Source organism: Syngnathoides biaculeatus, chromosome 5, assembly GCF_019802595.1.
Source record: "Syngnathoides biaculeatus isolate LvHL_M chromosome 5, ASM1980259v1, whole genome shotgun sequence".
NCBI lineage: Eukaryota > Metazoa > Chordata > Actinopteri > Syngnathiformes > Syngnathidae > Syngnathoides > Syngnathoides biaculeatus.
In genome coordinates, this window is record NC_084644.1 from 28,167,582 (window position 1) to 28,190,519 (window position 22,938).

General features: G+C 41.3%; 2 protein-coding genes across 3 annotated transcripts; one reads left to right on the plus strand and one right to left on the minus strand.

The window, feature by feature from the left end:
• Window positions 1-1,980: 1,980 nt before the first annotated feature.
• maneal (mannosidase endo-alpha like) lies at window positions 1,981-15,618 on the plus strand. Of its 2 annotated transcripts, XM_061819262.1 has the most exons (5): window positions 1,981-2,626; window positions 4,640-4,749; window positions 9,867-9,943; window positions 11,983-12,206; window positions 12,321-15,618. In XM_061819262.1, exons 1-5 carry the CDS (start codon window positions 2,164-2,166, stop codon window positions 12,617-12,619), a joined length of 1,173 nt encoding a protein of 390 aa, XP_061675246.1. In that variant the 5' UTR covers window positions 1,981-2,163; the 3' UTR covers window positions 12,620-15,618. The 2 variants fall into 2 exon arrangements, with proteins under 2 accessions (XP_061675246.1, XP_061675245.1); XM_061819261.1 differs by having other exon boundaries at window positions 11,983-15,618.
• A 146-nt stretch (window positions 15,619-15,764) lies between these two features.
• yrdc (yrdC N(6)-threonylcarbamoyltransferase domain containing) lies at window positions 15,765-22,433 on the minus strand. Its single transcript, XM_061819263.1, has 6 exons — window positions 22,012-22,433; window positions 21,165-21,360; window positions 19,618-19,732; window positions 19,412-19,531; window positions 18,789-18,919; window positions 15,765-15,944 (listed from the first exon to the last, which is right to left on the minus strand). The coding sequence occupies exons 1-6, from the start codon at window positions 22,181-22,183 to the stop codon at window positions 15,878-15,880; spliced, it is 801 nt and encodes a 266-aa protein (XP_061675247.1). The 5' UTR covers window positions 22,184-22,433; the 3' UTR covers window positions 15,765-15,877.
• Window positions 22,434-22,938: the final 505 nt, after the last annotated feature.

Below are 22,938 nucleotides of genomic sequence, written 5' to 3' on the forward strand. Positions count from 1 at the left end.
TTCATATTTGCCTTTTTGTGACATCCGTGCGTATACTTGTATTTGTGTAGTTGACAAAAAGGTTTATTCAGCCCATAACCAAAACGACTGGGATTAAGCAAATCATGACATCTGCAAAAAACAAGCCCTCCACCCCACAAAAAAATAATAAAAAAACATATAAATAAATGAATAAATAAATAATCAATAAGGTGATTGATTGCGCTATCAACATCCACACAATCACAAAAAAAAATCAAATATGACAAATATTCAATCATGATAATGACAAAACTGCTCCAACAGATGAGCGTTTTCCGTTTGCTCAAGACGAGCTCACGTTCAACTTGTAGTGTTGTGTTGATTTTATATATAATTACAACGCATCATTTTGACCAGTTGCGAAAAAAAAACCCCAAAACAAAACAAAACAAGAGAAATTACGACAGGGTTCGTCGGTGGGCGGGCAAGCAAGTTTCCGGCACACCGCCACCAAGCGGACGAGAAACGCGCACTTCAGAACGTGAACTGGATTGAAGCATCCACTTCCGGGCCACCGTAGGGCCAGGGGACGCTTTCAAAGACAAGAAAAGCTTTTGGGAAACAACCCCGTCATCATCAAACCACGACTGAAGCGATGAAAGATATTTTAGGAATAAAAAAATGTCACTTCTTCACACATAAAGAAAGACGGAAAGAACATTTTGTCCCGTTTATTTGCTGTGACTTGTTTGGACGGATTCCGACAGATGCATTTACTTGAATGATATTATAGTACATTAAACGTTTCTTTCGACTTGTCCCTTTTGGGGTCGCCACAGCGTGTCATCTCAGATGAACGCATATATTTTGTTTGGCACATTTTTTTCCGCCGGATGCCCTTCCTGACGCAAATCTTCTTATTTTATTTTATTCAAAGAGTGATTTATTATGATATTTGGTTAGTGGTAAACAGAGTTTTGTAAAAGTAGTTCAGGTGGTCAAACCATTTATGACAATTGAGAAGTTATTTTACCTTACCAATACCATTGATTGTATTTTAACAAATAACATTCGAGATTTAAGTTTCTTTTTTTATCATTCACGGTTTGAACTGGGAAATACAAATATTGTTATTTGTAAAAAAAAAAAAAAGCTATATTTTGCATTAGACGTGCATGAAAGCACTGTAGTGACTTCCATAAAGATCAAAATGAGCATGACCAAACGATTTTTCTTCCATTCTTTACAATGCTAACAATAAGCAACAACAAATAGCTTGTCTTTTTTTTAGGGTTAACACAAATAGCCCTAACCCGGTTGAGCTCACGAAGGAATCAAGAAGGTGCTCGTCATCAGATGCTAACACTGTTAACAAATCTGTGCATCCGACAAAAACCCATTGCAGCTCTGCTTATCTTTTGTCTTTAAGATGAGGCTTTCATGTCAAATGTGGAATAGAATTCGTTTGAAATCATTTTTTTTTCTATGATTTTGACGTCTTTTTGGAATTGGTAAAAAAGTTTGGTCACAGACTTAATTTAAATAGTCATAAATGTGCTGTGAGAAAAGTGGACTCAGTTTAGGTGTACCCATGGTCAGAGCAATGGAATTAATTCAGAGTTGTGTAGCTAACTTTTTGTCTTTTCCTCTTAATGGCAACAATGTTTTAAGAACATTTTTCATGTTGTTGTTTAAAACGGAACTGATAATAAATCAAAAGGAAATACTTTTACTCCAGGGGCAACAACAGTGTCAGAGGAGAACTATAATTTATACAAGCGCAAGTTTCTTTTTTTTTTTTTTTTTTGTTCCTGGATCCATGGTAAGTTCTTCTACAATGTCACAATAAAAAAAAAAGCTGCTTTAGTCGTGCCGATGCCCTTTGATCCTGAACGCAACACGATGACGCAACGTTTTTTTTTTTTTTTTAAATACTTATTTCGGCCGCTTGGCGTCGCTCCAAATCAGCTAGTGACAGCCGAACCGGAAGCGCCGGCGCAAACTAGCCATCCTGGCGAACCGAACCGACCGTGACGCAGACTGCGATAGGACATCCCCCGACCACCGGAGGAAGCCAACCCGGCTGGCGAGCATGTAGACGCGGCTGTGTTTAGCCGGAGATGGGCCGTGAAGACGCCGGAGGGGGGTCGAGGCTGACAGCGGCACATCGCCACATCCGCACCGGGAGCGCTACCGTCGAGCATGGGTCGACTGCGGAGGCGAGCTTGCGTGGCTCTCTTCCTCTTCACGCTCTTCATCTTCGGGGCCATGATGGCACTCCGGACCCTCAAACCCCGAGACGGCTTGTCGGATCTGGTTCCCAACGCGCTGGATCGGCGCTCCTCGCCCTCGACGTCGCCGGGCCGCCAGCGCACTAAAGCGGCTGCGGTGTCCAACGCGGGTCCGGAGGGGCGCATCTTCGACGACGTGCACATCTTCTACTACGTGTGGTACGGAACCCCGCGGGCGGACGGCAAGTTCGTGCACTGGGACCACATCCTGGTGCCGCACTGGGACCCGAAGATCGCCTCCAGCTATCCGCGGGGGAGGCACATGCCGCCCGAGGACATCGGCTCCAGCTTCTACCCGGAGCTCGGCCCGTACAGCTCCAGGGACCCGGACGTGCTGGAGTCCCACATGGAGCAGATCGCGACGTCAGCTGCAGGTAGAGGGTGGGAAGTAAACGTGTACAAATACATCCTTCATCGTTACTTTGTTTCCATCGGAGATTTTTTTTTTTTAACTGATATTTTGGGGACATCCAAGGCTGAACGTGAACCAGGAAGAATTAACAATGACGCAACATAGTTGGCAGTAAAATGGTTCTATTTATACTTAAAGTCAAATTAGTACTTCTACTTAAGTACAAAGTTTGAATAGGTAAGCGACCTCTGGACAAAGGGGAAAGAGATAACATTAAAAACTACGATAAGGTGACGTGCACATGTCCGCAAATCCAAGAAAATCTTACTGTGAGCCTCAGCAACAATCCAGGACCACGGACAGCTCCATGCAATACCTCAGCGTTTTGGATTGTGAATCATCGTTTTTCCACATAATTTCGGCGGCACGGGGGATCAGCTGGAAAGCGTTGGGCTCACAGTTCTGAGGTCCCGGGTTCAATCGCGGACCCGCCTGTGTGGAGTTTGCATGTTCTCCCCGTGCCTGCGTGGGTTTTCTCCGGGCACTTTGGCTTGCTCCCACATCCCAAAAACATGCAACATTAATTGGACGCGGTAAATTGCCCATTGGTGTGATTGTGAGTGTGGCTGTTCGTCTCCGTGTGCCATGCGATTGATTGGCAACCTGTTCAGGGTGTACCCCGCATCCTGCCCGTTGACAGCTGGGATAGGCTCCGGCACTCCCCGCGACCGTTGTGAGGATAAGTGGCAAAGAAAATGGATGGATAGACTTACTTTTCTTGACTTACAACTTTACTCCATTCAGAGGGATAAGGTGCTTGTAACTCAAGTCATTTGTAGCTCTCAACGCAATCACAAAAGCCATTTCCTGTACACATTCACTGCAAAGTCAGCATGTGAACCGAAGGGGTACTCAAGCCACGTCAAATATTGGTTTGTTACAATCTGGTGTGCGGGCTCTACTCCGATCCCAGAACCTAGCGTACAAACTGTACTCTTTACTTTGCGACAGAAATTAGGACTGAGGTGTACCTAATGTTATGCCCAATAGGGTAGTTTGATACAATAAAGTCAACCCGAGAGACACCCGAATCCTCGGTGTCCAGTAACAGCCCGTGCTATTGTTCTTGCACTCGATACAGCACAAGAACTTTGTACCTAAGGGAGGTTACGATACACTGCGACATTAGTACGACCTCTTACCAGCTGTCCGTGCGATGAAAACGTGCAGACAGATTGGACGCAACACAATCTGCTTAAGACACCAGAGCAAGAAATGCGTCAAAATAATTCCACGCATTCCCATAAGTGAGCCAAAGAGGCCTGTAAATAAAATATGTTGAGTACATCAAGTTGATCCGAGGGAGCTCCAATAACTACAATACATCGTCGTAGCTGCTCTTGAGTTCAATTTTAGATGAGTAATGGATGCAAAAGTCAACAATGTTCAACTAAGGACATTAGTCATTCATTAATTATTGCACATGAAATTAAAAGCTGTGCTAAAATAGAAAAAAAAAGTGAACTTGTGATGTTGGAAGACGAATGGATGGATCGAGGTATTTCATGTTTTAAATGTATTTGACATTATTTGTATTTAATTCAGTGATTCTTTTTTTGTACCATTAGAGGAAGTCTGGGTACCATATTTTAAGAATCACACACTGGGATTTAAGTCATCAGACAACAATAAAGTTGTTTATTAATGTGTATGTTTGTATATATCTGTATTATCAATCTCAAGGTCATCATTTCACAAAAATAAAATTGTATGGCTAATGATGCAGCTCAAATGTATTGCATATTAAAGTAAAATATTAAAATGGCCCAAGAAAATGTTTAAAAACCGTTCTAAAAAAATGTAATGATAATATACAGTATCTAACTTTGCAGTTAAATACACCTCAACTGTACTTGGGCAGTTATTGTTTTGCATAACACTAGAGAGAGCCCCACATATTACAAATTTTGATTTGAGAATCACTGATCTATGAGAATGCTGTCCCTCATAAGCGTTTATGTTCACGTGTCTGCAGGGGTTCTGGTGCTGTCCTGGTATCCTCCCGGGATGGCTGATGACAATGGAGAACCCACTGAAGATTTTGTACCAGCCATACTGGATGCTGCATATAGACACAATCTCAAGGTAAGTACAAAATAAAGCGTCCCATTCTGAAGAGGCTGGATTCACTTGCCCTCTGACCTTTTTCAAGGTGATCTGACCCAATAAAATTGGTGTCTTTGCATCTGATGACTACAAAACATTGTCGCAGCTTGGTATGGTGATAAAGATGCAGGTATGAAAAGGCCAGAGAGAGGGTTTACAACGGAGTGGTGTACCTACAGTGCAGACAGGACATGATGGGACAGGACAAGATAGGACGGGAGAGGATTGACCAGGGAGGGATGAGACATGAGAGCAGAGGATGCGACAAGACGGAACAGGAGGGTACAGGATTGGGAAAAATGTGGAGGATTGGGTAAGCTAGGATGGAACAGAACAGAGCGCAGAATGCCATAAGACAGAAAAGGACAAAACAGGAAGGGAGAGACCAAGATAGAGAAACGCGGGGGTGGGGGGTTGACAAGCAAGGACAGAACAGGATAAAATGGGATGGGAGAGGACAGGAGAAGACAAGAAGGACATAGGCTGGAAAAGAATGGCACAGCACATTGCTGTTTTGGACAGCACAAGACAGGATGGGAGAGGACAGGACAGTAAAACACACAAAGGGATAGAATATGGTAAATGCGGACAGGACATCATCTGGCAGGATGGAACAGGACAGAATAAGACGAGACATGATGAGATGGAGCTAGACAACACAGGATGGACAGGAAAGAATAGGATGGGACGTGACAAGACAGGACGGGAGAGGATGGGGCAGTATAAGACAAGGTAAGACAGACCAAGTTGGAAGAGGACAGAATGAGATTGACAGAAGAGGACAAGACAGGACAACAGGGAGAAAGGGAAAGGATAAGACAGGACAGGGCAAGAGAAGACAGAAGAACAAGATAGGATAGAACAGGGTGGGCTGGTACAGGATGAGACAGGACAATACAAGAGGTTAAAGGCAGGACGAGACAGAGGCAGTAATCCATGCAGTGAGAGGTGCTACGCAGTGTCATTCATCACAGTAAAATAAATTGATTTTCAATGACAGGACAGTCCTGGAAGACGAGGAAGTCTAAGGCAGATGGCTGACTTAACACATTTCACGTTTGGGGGAGGTTTTATTTTGCTTGCTTGTTTACTTGCTTGGTAAAGCGAGAACTTTTTTTTTTTTTTCCCTCGGGTGGGGGAGGAGTCGGGGGGGGGGGGGGGGGTGGTGGTGAATTGGCACTTTTTAAAGAATTGCTGTGAATGCAAATCTGCACAGGGATCTCTGCGGTTTGCAGTGGGGGTGAGATTTCCAGGACTTGGTGAAGGACACGGGTCAAAGAACTGCTGCTGCTGCAGTCAGTCACCATTGGGACTGGATGAACGAGCCGAACGATGGTGTACCAATTGCCAATTAGGTCGGAAAATGGGGGGGGGGGAATAAGTGGTGTAAACGTGTGGGAGTGCTGTCGTCATATTGAAAGCTTCTGAAAATTTAAAAAGGGAGCGCTCGATCATGTGCCTAAACTCATGTCACATCTTCCAGTTGTTTTGAACTGGTCTAAGAAACTGCAGTAGTATGTTTCACGGAGTTGATGTGTCTTAAAAGCTTCTAGGAGCTCTCTTTATTTCTGTGATTGACAAAAGACAAGATGGGCAAAACGAGGTTTGTTAATAATGCAGTAATAGCGTTTTCGCTACACGTAAAGACAATCAACCCGTTAACAAGCACAGCGGATGTGACTTATTTCCTCTCAAAAGATACTTTACAGTACAAAAGTCTTGGTATACCATTTGATTGAAAGTACAATGGTTATAGCGTGGGGATGAAAAGTCGACGCGCTAGTTCAATTGCCAAGTTTTTGTGACAAAAAAGACCTTGACAAATCAATCCAAAACTTTTTCCACCGTTAATATTCCCGTTATTGATTTGTCGATTCCGAACTGTCACATCTCCACTTATAAGAGGGTGTGGATATTTGTGCAAACACGTTATCTCCATTATTTTTTACTCCCCCTTAAAGGGCCACTGTCATGAAATGCATGATTTTTAGTATGTTATTAATGAAAAAATGGCAGTCGACATGGACCCATGCATTTTTTCCCCACCACAAAACATGATTTTGACGTATATAACTTTTTGTAACTCCTGCCATGAAAATCCTCTCAAGAGATTTGTTTTCAAGAAGAAGCAGGAAGTGACTTAAAGGACAGAACCGCCCTCAAGTTGACTCATTTGTTTCTATTAGTTTTACCTCCGGGAAGGTAGCTCGTTGTTCCTTTGTGTTAGCCAAAATGCCGGCTCGTTGCATCGCTGGACAATGCTTGAACACTCGGGAGAATGGATTTACCCTTCATAAGTTTGCAAGAGATCTGGTTCGTCGTGAAAAATGGATTGCACGGGTGCAGAGGGTGAGAGCTTTGTGGGTTCCAGTTCCAAATGACAGACAGGTGTGTATACAGCTACTAAAAAAACATAATAGTACGTATGACAGGTGTGCTCAATGTGTCGATGTGCACGTCGGACGGCGTCGGGCTTGCCGGCGAAGGCTGCTGCGTCGGCTCGCGGATGGCAGCGGCTATGAACAACGCTCCTGAGAATGGCGCACTCAGGCGTGTGCGACAACAAAGCCGTAAAGCAGCCCAGCTCCGTGATAAGCCACCTGGCGCGGAAAATGAGCCAACCCGGCCTTGTCGACAAGGCCAAGCCTGCCACCAGTTTTGTTAGCTTTGGTGGCCCGTCGCAGCCGGCCGCCGGCCTTGTCGGCCAGGGTGGCTCGTTGTGGTGCCAGGCTGTGATGGCTCATCTCCGCCGCGAAAGTGGATCGGACGGGGAGGCGGTTTGGCCATGATGGCATATCATCTGAATATGGGTCGAAACAGTAGGGCAATATTGCCACGGTAACTTCACTCGGTTGTGTGATGTTCTCTTCTTTGAAAAGAGCTTCCGTGTCAGATGGGGCGTGTTCGTCTCCCATAGTAGGCTACACCACGTGTTTTTAGAGGTGAATGTCCGGGGTGACGTCACGGACAGGGGACGCAGCCAATATGGCGACCGCTTGGATGTCGTCGAATGACACTTCCGCAACTTTGGTCATAGATGACTCGCTCTCCCCTCATATTTATTTTTCGCATAGACATTGAAGTAAATCATGTTATATATATTTTTCATTACAATATCGATTTTAGAATGATTATAGGGATGACACTTAACCTTTAAGCTGTAGAGGTTATTGGTCACATTAATGGTGTAAAAAGTTTTTAAATGATTTTTCTTTGTCTCATGCTTTCCTATCACAAAATCCTGCCATTTGAATGGGGTGTGTAGACTTTTATATTCACTTTACATGTAGGTACCTAACAATTTTACCATTATTTGATCATATTTTCTAATGTTTGAGAAAAATGGGTAGAACCCGATCATATAAATTGATCCACTCATCTCAACCATCAACAGGACAATTTTAATGTGATATATCGTGTATTTTTCTGGCGCTCAGGCACCTCGTAAAACACGTCCTAAATATTGCCGAAATTGAAACTATTTCGTAACAGCCGATTCTACGTCCATCAGCTACATAGTGAGCCCACTTGTGCTCACTAAAAAAGCAAGCAATGCATCTTTTTTTTTTTTATATATATATATATATATTATATAAGCTGAACAGTATTTGAGCAGCACGCACCCACCCACACTGCGCTCATGCTTTGTGGTGCAGACCTCAGCGTCGTTTGCTCCTTTGACCCAAACCTTGAAGGGGACTCAAAAGAGTCCCAATCAAGGGCCTCATTAACTAACGTTTTGTGAGGAACTCTAAGAGTGAGTGCACATGCAAGTAAGTGCCCGTTTTGTTTTTTAAATCGTGGTAAATCAAGCCCCAAGTGAGGGTAATGTGGGATTGGAGTTGGATCAAGTAGGAATTTTGCATTGCAGGTCCCTCGAGTTCCAATTTCCTCCAGAGATAATTTCCAATCCTGCAAGGGATGCAAATGTTCTGCATAATAAATAGGACGCATCAGCCGAATACTCCCAATCCACCGAGGTGCTGTACTCTTTGATGGGAGTACAGTAACATGTTATAAACAATGCGTGGCTACATACATTTATTGCAACTTTTACTGAATAAAAGAAAAACACACTTTGTGTTTTCTTACATGTATTACGTTTTACAAATAAAATAATTATTTAGAATTTTTACAATGGCTTTAATACCCATTAACCAATTATTTAATCAAATAAAATGTGAATGTAATATTGATTTTATTATTATTTTACAATACAGTCATGGAAAAAAAATATTATGACCACCCCTGTCTCCTCAGCTTCTCTTTCATCCTTAATGTCTGGAACAACAACAGATAATTTTTTTGAAACAAGTAATGACAACAAAAATAGCTCATAAAATCTTTTTAAGAGCTGATATCTTGGCATTTTTCTTTTTTTTTGGGGGGGGCGGGGGGTCGGAACCCATGTCAATGGCAATAAATTAAGCATGTCAAATTGGGCAAAGTATTATGTAACCAACTGCATTTTTGTCATGTTCGTTGTATTTTTCAAGTAATATACCTTTAGTACACAGGAGAAGAAACAAGGTGGTGTAATATATTTTTTAATTATTGTAAATTCATTAACAAATTAATTGGATGGATGAATGAATCAAATTGAATTAAGTGAAATGCATTAATTAAATACATTTTTAGTGAAAATGATAAGTTAATGCAATAGATGTTTCTGGACTCTTGCTAATGTAAATGCTCCATTGAACAGATGAAAGGACAATTGATGCAAAACTGTTTTAAATATAGCAAACAAATAGTACACTGTAATTTTACCTTATAATACCTCACATCACAATTGCATTTAGCCACTCCAAGACATTTTCCTCTCGAAAAAAGTATTTCAGGTTGATCATTATTTATTGAAAAACCGTGTCCATGCCTTTAAATATTCAACTTAGTAACCTTACGCGCGGGTGTGTGTGTGTGTGTGTCATTTTGGATCCTTTAATAAAGTGCTTGTTTTTTTTTTCCCCATCAGTTAAAAAAAAAAAAACTGAAGCTATGTTCAGGTTCACACAATATATTACACATCAGTACGTGAATGATTCTGAAAATGCTGCAAACCAACAGTGTTTGTGTTTGTATGACTCTTTGTGCAGGTTGCATTTCACATCCAACCATACAGAGGACGCAATGAACAGAGTGTACTTGATAACGTCAAGTACATCATTGACAGGTAGGGCACTTTACCAACTGAACTGAAGTAGACAACATCGTGTATAGTTTAAGGACTGTAGATGAGCCACAAAACTGGCAGCCTTTAACAAAGAGCTTCTGGTTATATAAAGGCTATTGTGGCATTTAAAAAAAGTGTGCTGGATTTACACTTTACTGTAAACCCTACATTAGTCAGAAGGGTTTTGGACCTGGTTTCTCAAACTTTTTGGGGCCAGGGACGCCGTAGAGAGGAGAATTCTTTTTCCGAAGACTCCCTCGTAATGCTAACTAGTGTTGCTCTGTCTGTTGTTTTAGGACTTATAATTTAATTGATCATAAAATCAGGCTGCTAATCTTCCCAACAGGTTCTTCTTTACTGGTAGTTTTTTATTCCACTGTTGAGTCACTGCAATTTCAGTACACCCAGAGGTGGATAGTAAGGTGCTACATGTACTCAAGTAATATTTTGGATAAATTGTACTTGTCAGAATAGTTTGAATGCACCACTCTTTGGGTATTCATGTTAAGAAGATTCAATACTTTTCCTGCGCTAGAATGATTGTCATGCCGCCTGCTATCTTTATTTATCCTTTATCGTGTGCCCAATCTATTGTTAGTCTTCGTCTTTAACTTCCGTACAGGGCACCGTTGCGCCAAAACAAACAAGATCACGAGTGTCATTAGACTTCAATACACCAATCAGATTGCACAAGGCTGTCACACGACTGCATTCAAAGCCTTCACAGGCCAATGAAAGTGACTTATCTTGGAAGGGGGAAAAAAAAAAAAAACAGCTGCACATATGTTTACTTTCCAGACACAGAAGAAAAACAGCTTTGTCATCTGTAGTCATGTGACAGCCCAAACGTAGATATTTCGTCCCTTCTTAATCGGAAACTCCTGTGGTAATTTGCAGACGTTTCTATTGTTGGTTTGGCAGTTCCTCTCGCAACGTTAGCCCTATGTTATGGTCATAAAAAAGTAAGTTTCTTTCGGCTTGTCCCTTTCGGGGTCGCCACAGCGTGTCATCTCAGATGAACGCACATATGTTTGGCACAATTTTTACGCCGGATGCCCTTCCTGACGCAACCCTTCTCAGGGAGTGGAGGCCCCAGTGGGATACGAACCCACAACCCCTGGTTTATCAAACCAGTGCTCTAACCACTGAGCTACAGGGCCTCCTATGTTATGGTCATAAGTAATTGTAAAAAAAATTTAATTAATTTAAAAAAATGGGATATGTGCCATGCTGTAATTTTAATCTCTCTCTCACACTCTCTCACACACACACACACACACACACACACACACACACACACACAACACACACACACACACGCTCAATAAGGGTGTTCAAGGGTAGCAGTAGGTTGGGGGAGGGGCTGCCCCCTTTTTCTCTGTGGTCTTCCAGCTGGTCGGGCAGGGCCGGGTCTGTCCCTTAGGAGTTTAGCCTCTTACTACACAATCTTAGCATATTACTGCTCACACTGTACATAATTGGTACATTAGGCACAATCCCATCTCATTCAGGGTCCCCTTGAGGGGCTGGCAAAAAACAATGAGGCGAAACACCAGTACTGGTCTCCGGTCTAGTCCCACAGTTTTAATGTGTCATACACCCGTCAGTGGGAGCAGGGACACTAGGCCAGGTGTTCCGGCACTCCGGTCTGCTCTTTCACCCGCCAAGCTTTTCCCCCATTGATTTTTAATGCACCACATACATTCTCTGTCCAGATGGGGGTGAGTTTTGGCCTGTGGCCATCTCGCCTCACCCCCATCAGTCTCCCCAATTTAAATGCTTGACACCCCATTATACACAATCACAGTACAGGTTGCTTGAAAAAAACAATTGGGGGTGTGGGTTAGGAATAAACAAGAATCCAACGATGAAGAAAAAACTTTTTTTTAATCACTATTGTATCAGTACGTTAAAAATGACAGGCAATTATAATGTTAGCCTAATGAAATAACTAAAATTGAGTTAGCCCACTTTAGTTCTCAATGACTCATTTTAGTCCAAGGAGTGTTTCTCCAATGTGCTTATCGCTTTCCCCGAAGGTACAGCGACCATGCAGCCTTCTACAAGTTCCTGTCGAACACCGGGAAGAGCCTCCCTCTGTTTTACATCTACGACTCGTACCTGACCCCTGCTGAGTCCTGGTCCCAGCTGCTGGTGCCCGGCAGCTCCCGGAGCCTGCGCGGCTCAGCCTACGACGGCATCTTTGTTGCCCTGATCGTGGAGGAGCGTCACAAGCAGGACATAGTGTCCGGCGGCTTTGACGGCATGTACACATACTTCGCTTCTAACGGCTTCTCCTTCGGCTCGTCACACCAGAACTGGAAGGCGCTCAAGGCCTTCTGCGACGACAACGATCTCCTGTTTGTCCCCAGCGTAGGGCCGGGCTACGTAGACACCAGCGTGCGGCCCTGGAACAGCCACAGCACCCGCAACCGCGTCAACGGCCGCTACTACGAGACGGCCCTGCAGGCGGCGCTGGACGTACGGCCGGAGGTACTTGCCATCACGTCCTTCAATGAGTGGCACGAGGGCACGCAGATCGAGAGGGCCGTCCCCAAGAAGACTGCCACCAGGGTCTACTTGGACTACCGGCCACACGGGCCCGAGCACTACCTGGAGCTGACTAGACACTGGGCAGAGAAGTTCAACAAGGAGAAGGAGCAGTGGCTCATGTGAAGATTCCAATCCCGTGCAGTTTGACTAACGGGTTTAAAAGGGACAAGTGGAGAGACCTGAACCTTTTTAGTAGAAAAATCATATGAAAAGTTTAAGGTCTAGTTACAGTTAAAGCCAAAATATTTTTTTCTCACTGTATGAAGTCAAATCAGACCAAACCTCTCTTGTTTCAGGTCAGTCACAGGATGACTAAAATTCCAATTTTGTTAAATAGTAAGTTTCTTCCGCCTTTTCCTCATTCGGGGTCGCCACGGCGGGACATCTCAGATGAACGCTCATATTTGTCTGGCACAGTTTTTACACCGAATGCCCTTCCTGACGGAACCACTCTTGGGGAGTAGAGGCCCCAGCGAGATACGAACTCACGACCCCTGGTTTACCAAACCAATGCTCTAACAACAGAATTTCTTGGAGAATTTTGATTATTTTATTCAAGGTCAAAAGTTTACATACACAAAAACTACTTTCTTTAAAGTTGCTGTGGAAGCGCAGATGTTGAGATCATGGCTTTGGAAGCTCCTGATAAGAAAGCTGACAACATTGAGTTAATTGAAGGGACACCTGGGATGTAAACATCAAACACTCCACTTCCTTGTTTGAAATAATGGGAAAATCAAAAGAAATCGGCCAGGAAATCTGAGAATCGTGGAGCTTCATAAATCTGGATCACCCCTAGGTGCAATTTCCAGATGCTTGAAGTTGCTACACTCAACTGTTCACACAATTATATGAAAATACGAGCATCATAGGAATGTCCAACCATCACACTGCTCAGGGAGGAGATGAGCTCTGTGTCCCACAGATGAATATTTTTTGGTCCGAAATCTGCAAATCAATCCCGGAACAAAAGCTCGAGACCTTTGAAGATACTGGATGAAGCTGGTCAGAAAGTGTCATTATTCACAATGAAATAAGTCCTGCAGAGAAAAAGGCCATTCACTGAGAATGAAGAGATTACTCCCAAAGAAACATAGAAAAGGCAGATTGCAGTTTGCAAAAAAAAAAAAAAAAAAAAAAAAAAACACCAAAACAAAGATCTTAACTGCTGCACACGTTTTGTGGTTTGATGAACCTAAAGTGGAGCTGTTTGGCCATAATGACCATGGAAAAAGGAGGAAACTTGTAGACCTGAGAACACCATACCAACTGTGAATCATGGATATGGCAATATCATGTTGCAGGGCTATTTTGCTGCAGCAGGAACTGGAGCTCTTCATAAAATAGATGTCGTGAAGTAAGAACATTTTATGGAGATATTATGGCAACATCTCAAGACATCAGCCAGGAAGCTAAAACTTGGGTGCAAATGGATCTTCCAAATGGACAATGATCCCAACCATACCGCTAAAATGGTTCAAAGGTGCCTTGAGGACAACAAAGTCAATGTCTTGGAGTGGCCATCACAAAGCCCTGGCTTGAATCCCATTGAAAATTTGTGAGCGTACGAGTGTGCAAGCAAGGCAACCCACAAACCAGACTCAGTAACACCAGTTCTGTCAAGAGGAATGGGCCAGGATTCCAGCAGAATACTGTCAGAAGCTTCTGGAAGGTTACCCAAAACATTGGACCTAAGTCGTGCAGTTCATAGGAAATCCTACTCAATACTAAAGAAATGTATATAAACCTTTGACCTCCAAGAAAATGATAGAACATTCTCTGTCATTATTGTGGCAATTACCAAAATTAAATAATTTTGGTGATCCTGACTGACCTGAAACAGCAGAGGTTTATTCTGATACGACTTCAGACAGTGAGACAACAAAATGAAATGTGTGTTTTTCCAGTGGACATAAACCTCTGGCTTCAAATGTAGATGTCGCTTTCACATTGTATGTTTTTTTTTTCTTGATTCTTAAAAAATATTTAGGTTTTTCTGTTTAATTTGTCTCCCAGTTTTAAATAATTGTTTTTGATGACTAGTTTTTGGTCGTATCTTTTCTTGTATATTTTTTTTGTTGTGTACTATTATTCTCATTCACTTTTTGGAGTTGTATATTGGTTTGAGAATTTTTATTTTGATTAGTTTGTATATTAATCAGGTGTTTTAAAATGTGGGTTTATTTTTAGTTTTTACATTTTAGTTTATACTAGTATTTTCTTTTAGACTTCACATTTTTTAAACTTTTTCATGAATTAATTTTAGCTATTCATAGGCTTTAGTTTTTAAGAATTATGCTAATTTTATTTGCTTATATTATTTTATGTATTTTTTTAACGTTTTCTTCTCTTTTGTTTAATATTTACTTCTTACTTTATATACTTTGTTTAGCTCCTCGTTTTTTTCATTCATCAAATACTGCGAGATTTGTGCTTGGTGGCCTCGTATTATAAGCGTCAACAAATGTCAGCGGGGTCGGGAATTGTCGGATCCTATTGCTTGTCGTGAGTTATTTCCTGTCTGGCGTTACTAATAGACTGTACAATTTTGTTCGATCCAAGATAGCTTAGGGCTCAATTCTGCCGACTAACTGACCACAAAAATACAGTTATACAACAGTGAACGTGGTCCTACTAAACTGTCGCAAGAACAAAAATTCTTGAATTTTACTACAACTATGACACTGTTGCTACAGATACGAATAAATAAAATATATCTGACGGTCTTAATTGTACAATTAAATAAACATCATATTCAATTCTCACAAAATAATTTCAGTTCTAAGCAAGAGCAGGTTTTGTTGCAGGACAGACAAGTTTGTTTCATCCTAGTGGATTGGTTTTATGCCCCCCCCCCCTTTCCCCCAAAAAGACTGTTTAAATTTTCACAATAAAAATATTAACGTGTGCACGCACATGGGGAAAAAGTTGATGCCTGATTTGACTTCCAATTAGAGTAAGCAGCCAGACATGTGACAAATTTGAATACCAGCTTTTATTGTACGAGTAACAGCTTAATGTTTGCAAGCATGCAGAATAAACCCATTCAACTCCCTCAAAGGAAAGGTTCCCCTCATCATTTTTTATGGTTATATAAAAAAATGTAATGAAAAGTCCTCATCTTCTTACACACTGGTGGTATCAATAAGTGGCAGAAATGTTTGGATTGGACACAAAATGGTGAAGTCCCACGTGATCCCGTGATCATTAAAATAATGGAAAAACACAAAAGACATTATAAAAATACAATAGGCAGTAAGGCAGGTCATATATTAAAATATTCTGGATGTTCTCTTCTGACTTTAAAATAAAAAAAAATTGTAATAATTCTCCCAAGAAAAAGTTTGGTTGTGCGTTTGAGTCAGTGTCTCAACTTCGGAATCATCCCAGATCCTCCGACGTAAGTCCATATTTCCCTTCCAGCACGTCCACCGTCGAGGAAAAGGCACTAAAAACCCAATTAAGACAAAATGTTTTTTTTCCCCTAAGACTTTTAAACAAATACTTTAAAGGTCTTGATTCCTATCAGATGTACAGTACGAGAGTACAGTAAGAGGGATCTCCTCTGATGTCCGTTAGCAGGGACACATGAAGCATATTCATTCTGGATCTGGTGACGCACTGTTTAAGGCTCATTCTACTTACAGTGGGTACAGAAAGTATTCAGACCCCGTGAAAATGTTCATTTTTTTATTATATTTCAGCCATTTGTTGAAATCATTTCACTTCCTTTTTTCCCGTCATGAATGTACACACAGTCCCCCAGATTGACAGAAAAAAAGAATTGTTGAAAATTTTGGAGATTTAGTTAAATAGAAAAACTGAAATGTTACACAAACATAAGTATTCCGACTCTTTCCTCAGTATTTAGTAGAAGCAGTCTTTTAAGATAATAGAGACCATGAGTTTTTTGGGAAATAATCCAGCAAGTTTTACACACCTGGATTTGGAGATCATTTGTCATTCCTCCTTGCAAATCCTCCCCAGTTCTCTCAGGTTGGATGTGCAACGTTGGTAGACAGCCATCTTTTTTAGGTCTCTCGAGAGATGCTCAATTGGGTTTGAGTTAGGGCTTTGGCTGGGTCATTCAAGAATAGGCACAGAGTTGTTCTGAAGCCGCTCTGTTATTTTAACTGTTTGCTTAGGGTCACTGTCTTGTGGGACGGTGAACCTTAGGCCCAGTCTGAGGTTCTGAGCAGCAGGTTTTCCAAGATATCCCCATACTTGGCCACGTTTATTTTTCCTTTGATTGCAACCAGTCGACCTATTCCCGCAGCTGTAAAACACCCCCACACCACCACAGTATCATGCCGCCACTATCGTGCTTCACTGTTGGGACTGTATTGGACAGGTGATGAGCAGTGCCTGGTTTTTGCCACACATATCATTTAGAATAACGGTCAAAAAGTTCTATCTTGTTCCCTCCAGACCACAGAATCTTATTTCTCATTATCTAGGAGTCCTTTGGGTGTTTTTTTTTTTTTTTTTTTTTTTTTTTGATGTGCGCTTTCATGTGTCTTGCACTGAGAAGATGCTTCCGCCGGGCCACTCTGCCTCAAAGCCCCTACAGAGACGGTTAACTTTCTAGAACTTTCTCCCATTCTCTGGCGCTCAGCCACAGTGATCTTTGGGTTGTTTTTTTACTTCTCTCACGAAGCCTCTTCTCCCGCAATTCCTGTTTGGCTGGACGGCCAGCTCTCGGAAGGGTTCTGGCAGTCCCAGATGTCTTCCATTTAAGGATGATGGAAGCCACTTTGCTCTTAGGAATGTTAAGTGCAGTAACCTTGGCCGGATCTGTGCCTTGCCACAATTCTGTCTGTGAGGTCTTCAGGGAGTTCCTTTGACATCATGATTCTCATTTGCTCTGACATGCAATGTAAGGACTTATATGGACAGGCGTGTGGCTTTCCTAATGAAGTCCAATCGGTATAATCAAACACAGCTGAACTCCAATGAAGGTGTAGAACTGCCTCAATGATGATCAGAAGAAATGGACAGCACCGGAGTTAAATATGAGTGTCAGTGCAAATGGTGGGAATACTTATGGCTAGGTGAGATTTCAGTTTTTCTTTTTTTTTTTAAATAAATTATTTCATTGTATCTTTTATTCATCATTTTTTTAACCAGGTCAAATCTTACTGAGCGATAAAATATTGTTCAATAGCCAAGAGGCAGCAGAAATCTTACAGTACATAATCATTCACACGATAAAACAGGGCCGTGAAATGGAAAGTAAAATCTCGAGAACAATTAGCTGGGGGACATAACATGAACGCAAACATACACACAATGTGTATTTGACTACTGTTGCATTTAATCATTTTAATCATAGGCTTCAATGAAATTGTAAAAGTAACAATTTCGATACCCCACTTAAACTGCTAAAAGAATGTAAATATGTTCTCATTGATTATACACAACATGAACATGCATTTTACACAGTTAACTGATATATTAATTCTCAAAACACATTTGTGAGCTACAATTATTTGGTTTCTTTTATTACTGTCCACTAAACTAACAAGCTTTATAGGTAACATCTTTTTTTTTTTTTTTTTAATAATCCATATACAGTTCGAGTTCAGGGTGTACCCCACCTCCTGCCTGATGACAGCTGGGATTGGCTCCAGCGCTCCCGTGACCCTCATGAGGATAAGCAGCTCAGAAATCGGATGGATGTATATGCATATGCACTGTCTCAATATAAAAGTCGACATATTTTTGTTTACAAAAACTACAAATGCATAGTTCTATTTTTGTACCAAAATAAAATAACTGAAATCAGAAGAAGATCTGAAAGGATCCATCCATCCATTTTCTGTACTGCTTATCCTCAATACAGTCACGGGAATCCTGGAGATATCTTCAAGCGTGAGGAGGGGTACATTCTGAACTGGTCGCCAGCCGGTAGCAGGGCGCATATAAACAAAGAACTATGCATTTATATTTTTTGTAAAACAACAACAACAAAAAAGTTTTACATTGGGATTTTTTTTTTTTGCATTCAATAATTCTACTACCTTAAAATATTTTTTCCTGTACATTCTTTTAATTTACAGATTTTATTAAAATTTGCCAGTGACAGTGTTTTTGTTTTTTAAGCAAACCTTAGTTTCCATAAATGCATTTTTAAGTCAAAGGGAATGTCACTGTCACTGTTTTTGGTACTACATTTGGAGAGTCAAACCCAATTAAGTAAAAAAGTACTAGGTCACAACAGACTAGTATTTTACTTGGAACAATAAGTACTAAAGGCAGTTTTCCCATGTTAAAATGAAGAGGAGGAACTTACCAGCCGGCTCTGATGATGCGGTATCGTCCTTGTGCTGAAAGATCCACCACAGTGGACCCGAGGCGACTTTGGTCTCCTATTGGACCTCCGTCCACCACCACGGCTAGTTTGGGCCAAAGATCCTGAAATTCCTTCAAATCAAATAGAAAATAGACACTTAAATCAGAGAAAATGTTAAAGCTAACGGAGGCTCATATATCACCATCACGGCAGAATTTAAAACTTAAGAAAAATGGAAAAAAATTGCTAACGCTGCTAATGTACAGTAAACCCAAGAAAATATGGCACATTTCTAGTATACAACAAAACCTTCTGGGATTTGTTTTATTTCTCCTATTGCTAAGCAAGCTTTGAAAAGGTTTCTTTTCCAAGTATTAACTTGCATCAACACACTTAAAAAAAAAAAAAAAAAAAAAAAAAAAAAAAAAAATCACATCTACTCATTAAAAATACTCAATGAGATGCTAGTGTTTTTTTTAGGATGGGAAGCTAACTAATAGCAATGATACTGTTGCAGGCCTCATTTCCTATCTTTTGAAAGTAACAGTCTTTCACTGTAAATCAACAAAATGGCGTTATTACTCACCCCGAGTACTATGTATTCCTCCCATGTTAATACTTACATGGACGGCCACAGTGCTGTTTTGTGCGCTGACATTGGCGCTGGTCAGCGCCAGAGGCTCGGCACACATCTGACAAAGACGACGTATGAAGCCGCAGTCTGGAATACGGACCCCTACGAGCTAAGTGACTCAAAACATGAGCGACGACAAGCTCCATTTGAAATGTATTTTGGTTTTGATTAAATGCATGCAACGGCAGAACTAACCGACGTAAACGGGTTGAGCTCGTTATTAAGTATTTCCGATCTTTCCAGCACCAGCGTGACAGGGCCAGGCAGAAGGTCACTGAGGAGCGCCTCTTTCACGTTTACCTTACAGTACCTACACATGGAGGTAAGACAAACATTTTTAACCCAATAACCCATTTAAAGTTTGATAAACAAGCTTTGAACAAGTCGGTGAAATACTGAGAGAATACAGTCTCGTTCTGAAGAGAGTAAAATTGAACTCTTTGGATGTCATAACTCACACCACATTTGGAGCAGAAATGGCACTGCACATCACCCTAAAAACACCATACAAATAGTGAAATTGGGGCTGTTTTTCCAAATGGTACTGGTACACTTTTGCACTAGGATCGCAGGCAGACTGGAGCCTATCCCAGTTATCTATGGGCGAAAGGCGGGGTACACCCTGAACTGGTCACCAGCCAATCACAAGGCACATTAATTCGTGGGCAGCGTCCCATTTTTGGGACATCATGATTTTCACACATTATATCCTTCAGTATATCCAAATATTTAAATATTTCAATCTGAAGCCATAATTTGGTACAGGAGAGGATAACTAATCAGTCAAAGTTAGGACGGAGTTATTTCCCTCTCCTTCCTGACCCAACATGGCTGCCTCAAGCACACATGGAGCGTTTTCCAAGAGAAGAACGGGAGAAAGGTCAGTATGCAACCAAGTTTGTCTTCAAAATGCTAATCCATCAGTATTATTAATGTGTAAGTGTCGTTCTCGAATAACAATTAATTAATAAACATATCTCTAGTATGTACCACTTCACAGAACTGATAACATACCCATCCCAGTTTTGGGACCTTGCCCGTGGGAGGGTACATTTTTTTTGCCCTTTGTTTTATGCGTTAAACAACTAAGAAGTGTTATTTCCTTGATTGTGGCCTGTGAGGAGACTTTTATCTCAATAAGGCAAAAAAATTGCCACCCTGCGCATGAATGGGTTAAACAAACAACCAGTCGCACTCACAGTCACACCTACGGGCATTTTTATAGTCTTCAATTAACATATCCTGCATGTTTTTCGGATATGTGAAGAAACTAGTATACCTGGAGAAACCCCACGCTACGAGTTTCACTTAATGAACTAGATAATGAAATTAAACCTTTCCACTATTCAAATGTATTGAGATGTATCTGTAACTATAACTGTGACGATAGACAATGCGGGCAATACAGCTGATGCCGTCATGAATATTGGAATAGTTTTGGCATAACTTTTGTTTTCTTAGCAGCTTTTAAAAAAAATAAAATAATAATAATTCGTTGCTCAGACTCACAACAAATAATGGGTAATTTCTCCATCAGATGCATGTATTTCTTATTATTTTCATGTTGGTAATGTCAATGAAATATATTACAAACAGAGGCAAGATTTTTACTTTCCTTTGAAAAAAACCCATGATCGTCATGTATCTAAATGAATCAAACCATGACTGTGCATCTTTCACCCTGAGTTTGTTTCATTTTGGTGTTGTTGGACTTTGCTGGTCCTACTTGTATTTGCTCTTACTTGTAAATATCATGGATTTCTCCCACACAAATAGCCAGAGGCTTCTGCTCATTGCGCCCTTTGATTTCGTAGATCTTACGGACGGCACCAGAGTTCTGGGCCAGACACGCCAGGCCGTAGATGGTGTCGGTGGGGACAGCAACCACGTGGCCATCCTGCAAGGCCTTCACTGTGCAGTTCAGGATGTCAGCAACATCTGAAGACAAATGTATTAAACATTTATAGACCCTTTTGACAAAACGTCAAATGTACTTCGAGGTGGCAAAAAAATGTAAGCTTCATAGTATAGTAGGGTAGCATAGTACATAAGCTCCATAGAAAAGAGTTGACTAAGGCAGAGGTGCGGAAAAATATTGGGTAGATGGCTTGAATAATGGTTTTAGCCTTCTTCTCTAGTCGTAGTTTGAATGTTTCAATTCTAAAAGTAGATTTTATGACGTAAATTGCTTGAATGATACGGAATACGGGCCATTGGATTAAATTTCAACAGGTAAATCAAATCAAAAATAGAGGTGGTGGAAATTAAATTGGAGAGATTGCCTAATTAATTGAATCTTCTGCTGCTCGGATTAATGACACACGATTTTTATTGCCTGTATACAAACATCCATGAACGCCTGTTGGCAAGGCTTTTTAGCCATCTAGAAAAAAAGTGACCTACACGAGTCAGAAGGAATTATATTAAGTTAAAACCTCTGACCTTGGGCAGACTGAAAGAACAGTAAATCCTGTCTTGTTCGTTAATTCATTCATCTTCCGTTCCGCTTATCCTCAATCTGATGCAACACGTCGACATATTTACGTCGCATTGTTTTTCACCGTAACCGGAAAAAAAGTGTGTTCTTACCTATACCAGCCTCCTGTGGAATAAATGGCCCGTCCCCGTTTGCCATCGCCAAATGCAGTACTTTAGTATTAAGCCGTTTATACATTTCAGTTCCGGCTTGGGAAACCACGGGAGGAGAGTAAGATGCTCTGTATCTGGCGATTTGGGTGGCAAAGTCCCGAAAAAACTTCATGAAACGGCGTCAGCCTCGAAGCGCTGTCAAATCCAAGCAAAGGAACATGTTGCCGCGTTCCGCTGGAGAACGGAGACCAATACGGAACTGACCGCTTCCGGGTTACGCCCCCAAGTCATGACGACATATTTCTTAAACGGACAGTAAGACGTTCTTCGCAAACATGCGCTGCGACGGCTGTTCACATTTCAATATAATGTGTTGAAACAGCCTTTGTCATCCATAAAAGTACATTTTGACAGATTGTGGATTTGAAAGGTACTGTTCCAAAGCAGACAATATTGATTTTCTATTGTTACCGCCTTTCCGACCAATAAAACGGACAATCTCAGTGATCCTTTTAAGGACATGCGAATCACCTGGTGGCGACTGATTTGCTTCCATTGTCTGGATACTTGCTACGTGTTTGCCTTTTCTTGGGAAAACAAAAAGCACCTTTTATATTTCACAGGATTCACAATGTCCGAGGTTGATGATGAAGGCGCCCTTGTAATGGAAACGGTCAGTGGAGGAATTTAAGTGTTTCTTCAGCTAAAACAGTCTGCTTTGTTTCATAGAGGCCGGAGGATGTTGATGAAAGACTATCGCTTGCATCTGAGCAAATAACATTGTGCAGTAAAATCTTGGAGGACTTGAAAGCTCTGAATAATGTCGTTATGGTGAGCAGCTTTATTTCATTTTACACTACATGATTTTGTATTTTTCATTTACTTTGGTTGTTTCCCCACAGACAAAATCTCTCCAGGATGTGACCT